A 6,310-nucleotide genomic window follows, 5' to 3' on the forward strand; every position below is an offset into this window, starting at 1 on the left:
CGGCCAGATTGATACACTGAAATTGTCCGGGGGCCACTTCACTTGAAAAGACAGGTTTAACGGGTTCGAGCGGTACCACTGGAAACACCATGTCCCACTGGGAACAGTTTTGGTGGGTGTTGGTGTTATTCATGAGCTCCAGAACACAAGTATACGGGACTGGTGCGGGTACCACTCTTAATAGCGGTCGGGGTCCCAAGCAGACTACGCATGAGCTATCTGTGGTGTTAGCGGCCTGTTCCGTCATTAATAACCAATTATTTTGATGGGCTGACCTCCCTGTATGGATCTTAAACCAATCCTCCTTCTCCGATGTCGACAGAATTTGTGATTTCGGCAAATCCTTGATGCGAGACTCGCTATAGAGGTCCGGGGGGGTGCTAAGCATGGGTACCGTGCCCTTCCTGGTAACTCTAACATCTAACGTCCACCAGGGGTTATAGCCGCGTTTATGCACCCCTATGCTAACTGAGGGTGTGCTAGGTTTCTGATTTGTCGCATTTATGGTCAATGTGAACGTCTTCTGGGGTCGGTGTAACTTAAATTGGATATATCGTAGTGCCTTAGCGCTGGGATTCAGGCCCCATGTAGCGGGCTTACCGTTGTACCACCAAATATTGCCCCAGGGGGACCGACGGTTCGCGTACAGATACCAGGGATCTTTATACATATGCTCCCCGAGCGATGATTTGGCACAACCCTTGGGTACCTGGCTTTTAGGGCACACTTCCGAGTTTACCAACCACGCGGTTGCCAGTTGAAACGAACATGACTTCCCTTCCGGGCAACAGAAAGCTATAATGCCCCTAGTACTCTGACAGTCCTGCTCCGGGGTGGTCGTAGCCTGTGCTATTGCCCCCCACAGTGCTATTATTCTCAAAATTAACATAACGATCTTGCCACGGCAATTCCCCATAATACCACAAAATAAAGGTCACAATTACCCCTGAAACAAAAAACACAGCAAAAAAACCAACACAACGTCTACTACACATGAAATCACCCTATATCTTACAATGCAGATGTCCTCAGGTCTTCTTATTTCTTTCTTCGGGTGTCAGGGGTTAGACTACCCTGACACCTGTTGGACCTGCCCAGGGGATTATTCTGCCCCTTTGTTGAGGGCTCAGGTCAAATTTCTGCTGCTTCTGTCTTCGGGCGCCAGGGGTAGACTAGCCTGACGCCTGTAGGACCTGCCCAGGGGATTATTCTGCCCCTTGCTGAGGGCTCAGGTCTGACGTCCGCAGCTGTGCCAGATCCAGCTGGATCTGGGGTACTGATCTTTGGGGTGGTTCGGTTGGTGTACACTGTGACCAGTGATACCACGTGTCACCCTTCCCGTGGAGTCGAACGGCGTGGGAGGTCCGTTCCGTGATGCGGTGGGGTCCTGTCCACCTTGGCTCCGACCACTTTCTCTTGATGACTCGTAGGAGAACCCACTCTGTCTGTGGGGTCGGTGTCCGCCTGTCCGTGGAGTCCCCGACCTGTTTGGAGTAAGCAGATACCAAACTTTGCAGTTCGGCAAAATAAGCTTTCTGACCAAGTTTGTATTTGTCGGTCTCCGTCAAGTAGGGCGCATTCTGCGGCCCTGGAAACAGTCGTCCGGTCTGTAGTTCATACGGGGTCAGTCCGTGGCCCGTGTTCACCGAGCTCCGTATAGCCATCAACGCCAAGGGCAGCGCATCCACCCATGTCATTTTGGTCTGTGCACAGATTTTTGCCAATTTAGTCTTAATATTTGCGTTCATCCTCTCGACTTTACCTTGGGATTGCGGGTGATATACTGTCCCGAATTTGTGTTTCAAACCCAGCATGCTTTCCACCTCCTCCAGGTCTTTGTTTTTGAAGTGGGTCCCATTATCTGACCTTACTTTTTGTGGAAACCCGTGTCTAGGTATATAATGGTTAATCAGAAATTTAATGACTGATTTGCTGTCTTCTTTGCGAGTGGGTATGGCCTCTGGCCATCCTGTAAATGCATCCACACAAACCAACAGATATCGGTACCCCTGTACCCTGTCAATCATGTCGGTGTAATCAATTATGATTTCTCTCCCGGGCTGCGTGTCTAGGGGAAATTTTCCTGTCTCTGGATGGACCGTTCGTTTTGGATTAAAATCCCTGCATTGTTCACAGGACTGGATCACGTGTTGGGCCATGTCTTTAAGATAAGGATGCCACCATTGTCCTAGGTTTCTCATCATCTGTGCAACTCCCACATGACCCACCCCGTGTGCTTGTTCCAAAAGTTGTTGTCGAATGCCTGGGGGGAGGATTACTCTCCCATCCGGCGCTCTCCAAATGCCTTCATGATCTTTCCCACCTCGGTTTACCCACAATGTTTTTTCCTGCGGGGAAGCTTTTTCTTGCATGATTTTCAGTTGTTCCTGGCCCCATTCATATCTATCTGTTTCTGCCTGCACTATCATTTGTGTGGTATACCCCGCTGCTGTCTTAGCTGCTTCATCTGCTTTCTGATTTCCCAGTGCCACTTTGCCTGCGCTTTTGTCATGTCCTTTGCATTTTATGATCGCTACTTGTGCTGGTAAATGCAGCGCTAGTGCCAAGTCCCTCATTTCTTTCTCATATTTGATTGGCCTGTTGTCTGCTGTTCGAAATCCCGCTCTTTCCCATCTTCCTAGTTCAACTTGTGCCGCCCCTACTGCATATGCAGAATCTGAGTAAATGTTGATTCTCTGATCTGTTCCCCATCTCAAAGCTGCTATTATAGCCAACACTTCTGCTCTCTGGGCTGATTGAGTGCCTTCAATCCTGCTAGCTTCTACCGTTTCCCATGTTCCGTCTTCCTCTTTCACTACCGCGTATGCTGATCGTAACCCTTCGTCCCAGTGTTTAAAACAGCATCCATCTACAAACAAATTAATTGCTTCGTCAAACGGTGTCGCCGCTAAGTCTTCCCTGACTTTGTCGTCACGAACAATTCTTTCCATGCACTTGTGTGGTTCTCCCTCTGTGATATGATCTGCCATGTTGATTCCTTCGTGTGTATATGAAATATTTGGTGCTTCCAGCACTTTACACAACCTTCTTTGTCTTAATGGAGTCATTGTGAACAACGCTGATGTTACATACGCCACCACACTGTGTGTTGTTAGAACTATCAGTGTGTGTCCCATCACGGTGTGGGCCGTTTTCTCTATCAATTTCGCCGTAGCTGCTACATGCTGTGTGCATGTAGGGTGTCGTGTTTCCATGTTGTCCAGAAGGACACTGACATACATGATTACAAACCGCACTCCCCCTTTTTTCTGGAACAGGACACCGTTCGCTGATGATCCTGTTACAGAAACATCCAAATAAAACGGAGACGAGTAATCCGGGGTGGAGAGGTCTGCTGCTGACGATAGCGATTGTTTCAACAGAATAAATGCTCTTTCTGCAGCCTCGGTCCACTCTAAGTGCGCCATTAGGTTCCTCATGCCTAATTGTTTTACCATGTCACGTAATGGTTGGGTGGTGGAGGTATAGTCAGGTATGTACGTCCGACTGTACCCCGTCAGGCCTAAAAAGGACAACATGTCTTTTACAGTCAGGGGTTTGGGGTGGTGGAGGATGGAGGAGCGATGCTCCGGAGAGATGTGCACCCCCTTTTGGGACACCAATCTCCCCAGGAATGAAACCTGTTTTCTAGCACATTGTAATTTTGCTTTGGAGACCTTAAATCCGGCGCGGGCCAAAATTTCCAGCACCGCCCGTGTTGCTGTTAAGCAGTCTTCCGCTGTGGGTGAAGCCAGCAAGAGGTCATCGACATATTGGATCAGAGTGGTGCCTGATGGTAGCGGACAATCCGCCAAGACCTCCTTAAGTACGCCATTAAAAAGTCCGGGAGACAAGGCAAACCCTTGTGGGACTCGAGTGTAGCGGTACTGACAACCCTTATACATGAATGAGAAAATGTCGCGACAGCGGGGATGTAGAGGGAGACAGAAAAATGCATTTGCCAGGTCTATACATGTAAACCAGCTCTGGTCCGGGGTCAAGGTAGACAAAGTTGTGTACGGGTTTGGGACCGGTATGGTTTTAGTAACCAGTCTCGCATTAATTCGCCGCAAGTCATGTGCCATGCGCCATTTACCCGTACCTTTCTTCTCCACAGGAAGAATGGGGGTATTCCACTTGGAAGAGGACAATTCTAACACCCCCGCCTCTAATAAGCCGTGTATAGTGTCTGCAATTCCCTCTACCGCGGCTGGTTTGTGTGGATATTGGGGAACCCATAAGGGGTTGCCATCCGTCAGATCAAATTCAATATCTGGACAAGAGACGGAGCCAACATCCGTAGGGCTGCTAGACCATAAGGAGTCTGGGAGAACTCCGATCAACTCCTCAGTCAATGGGTGGTCTTCAAGCTCGCGTCCATGGTGTCGAGTCACCTGCGAGTGTTGGAGCACAGACTGGTTAACTGTTTTAATTGAAATTGCGTAACCTTCCCCACTAGGGGAATAAAGCACATTAGGCAACCCAGTGGACTGCCAGTCCGTGCTGTTCTGAAGGCGTTTGACCATTGGACCTAAATCTTTAGCCTGATGACCCGGGTGCAAGGCCAATGATACATGAGGGAAAGCTTCATCCGCCATTTCATACCAACTCAGTTGTTCAGTTGTGAGTGCCGCAGAGGCGGCAACGCCTACAGCGGAAATATACATGTGTGTGCACACAATACTCCAACGGTCCCCCTGTATGTTTTGGAAGGCATCGTGGTACCATAGGGTGTCCTGTCTGTCATAAAATAATGTGAGATGTAAGGGATCAGGAGGAGGAACATAAGGACCCAGGGTGTCGATCCAGGGGCGCCACAGTTGATAGACTGTATAGAGACCGGGAGTAGCTGGTGTTTCTGGTTCCAACAAAGCCCAATATATGTCTGCGGCCGGATCTGGCTGAGGGGATAACATGAACTGTCCGCTGGATGGGCAACCCACGCATTGTTGTGCACCTCCGTTGGGAAAGATAAGTGTCAAACCATCGGGACCACACTGAATCGTCACCCCCAATCTGATCAGTAAGTCTCTCCCCATCAGGTTACAAGGAGCTTGTGGTGATACAAGAAATGAATGTTTCAGAGTTTGTAGTCCCACCCTCGTCCTGAGGGGGCGCGTGAATGGTAGAGTCTGTTTATCCCCAGAGAAGCCAGTCACCGTTAATGTACGGCTGGATAGATGAGATTTTGGAACCACCTTTATTGTGGAACAGGTGGCTCCCGTGTCCACCAGGAACCTTTGATGGTCACCGTCCACCTCCATGATCAGCATGGGATCTACCGTAGTTCCCACACTCTGGTCTCTCTGTGGGGCGTGTCACTCCTGCCCCTCCTGGCCCTCCCACTCGTTCCATGCCAGTGCCATCTGGTTGGTTGGGTTGGGGCCTGGCGCGCAATATCCTCCTTGCCCTCTAGGGGGACCCTGACCTCTGCCTCTCCCCCTCTGGGCCTTCAGGGGGCACTCACGGTACCAGTGGCCTCTTTCCAGGCAGAAAGAGCACTGGTCACTGGCTATGACCGGTCTTTGTATGGGACCCCCTCTTCCAGCCCCGGGCCCCCCTCGTCCACCCCTGGGACCCCCTCGTCCACCCCCAGGACCCTGGTCCCCCATCCCTCTCCCTCTGTGTGCGGAATGGTAGTGTAGGGGTTGTGATGCCCAAGGTGGTGGGGAACACGATTCGGGGGTGTGTGGTGCCCAAGGTGGTGGGGAACATGATTCGGGGGGGGGGGTGCCTGGGACACTATCAACGCCTTTGATTTGGCTTTACCCTCACTGACCTTGCGCCGGGCCTCCCCCACCTGGAATCTTAAAAGCTGGCTCTGTAATTCTTCAACCTCTTTTTGATGCTTCTCCCCAGCCTCCTGTGCTCTAGTCAGATGATGAACTATATGGTTCTCCCATTTCTGAGAATTGCACCCTGGCAGGTCGGGGTTGTCTTCCATAACTGTTCTAACTGCTTGGGGTATGCCAGCCAAAATGGCTGCCCTAAACCACCCCTCCTGGGTCCCCGCTTGCCCCGGATGATGTCCCGTCTGCTGGACCCACATATCTTTAGCCTTACTCAAAAATTCTCTAGGGTTTTGTTTCCCATCCCAAGTCACTTTCGGCATAGCCATGGTGTTGGGGAGAGGGTATTTGGCTCTTAAGACACCTGAAAGTGTGTTAAGATGTAATGACAACAGGATATCATCCTGTTTTGTTACAGTGCCCGCGGTCATCTCTATGTCCCTTAGATCCCCCGGCGTCACCGCCCTACTCAGTGCGGCCCTCAGGTCTCCCAAAGCCAAGGTTTGCCCCTGTGTATACTG

At 50.7% G+C, this 6,310-nt stretch overlaps 1 protein-coding gene across 1 annotated transcript; it reads right to left on the reverse strand.

Moving 5' to 3' along the window:
- Positions 1 to 1,205: 1,205 nt before the first annotated feature.
- Positions 1,206 to 5,612, reverse strand: LOC133424175 (uncharacterized). Its single transcript, XM_061714625.1, has 2 exons — positions 5,429 to 5,612; positions 1,206 to 4,273 (listed from the first exon to the last, which is right to left on the reverse strand). Exons 1-2 carry the CDS (start codon positions 5,610 to 5,612, stop codon positions 1,206 to 1,208), a joined length of 3,252 nt encoding a protein of 1,083 aa, XP_061570609.1.
- Between the last annotated feature and the right edge of the window lie 698 nt (positions 5,613 to 6,310).

Source organism: Cololabis saira, chromosome 3 (genome assembly GCF_033807715.1).
Source record: "Cololabis saira isolate AMF1-May2022 chromosome 3, fColSai1.1, whole genome shotgun sequence".
Classification (NCBI taxonomy): domain Eukaryota; kingdom Metazoa; phylum Chordata; class Actinopteri; order Beloniformes; family Belonidae; genus Cololabis; species Cololabis saira.

Excerpts from the sequence above, each read along its gene's own strand:
- LOC133424175 (XM_061714625.1), bottom strand. The coding sequence starts at position 5,612 with ATGGGGGACCAGGGTCCTGGGGGTGGACGAGGGGGTCCCAGGGGTGGA. Across the intron at positions 4,274-5,428 it reads CCAGAGGGGGAGAGGCAGAG|ATATTGAATTTGATCTGACG; the intron begins GTCAGGGTCCCC and ends TCTCTTGTCCAG.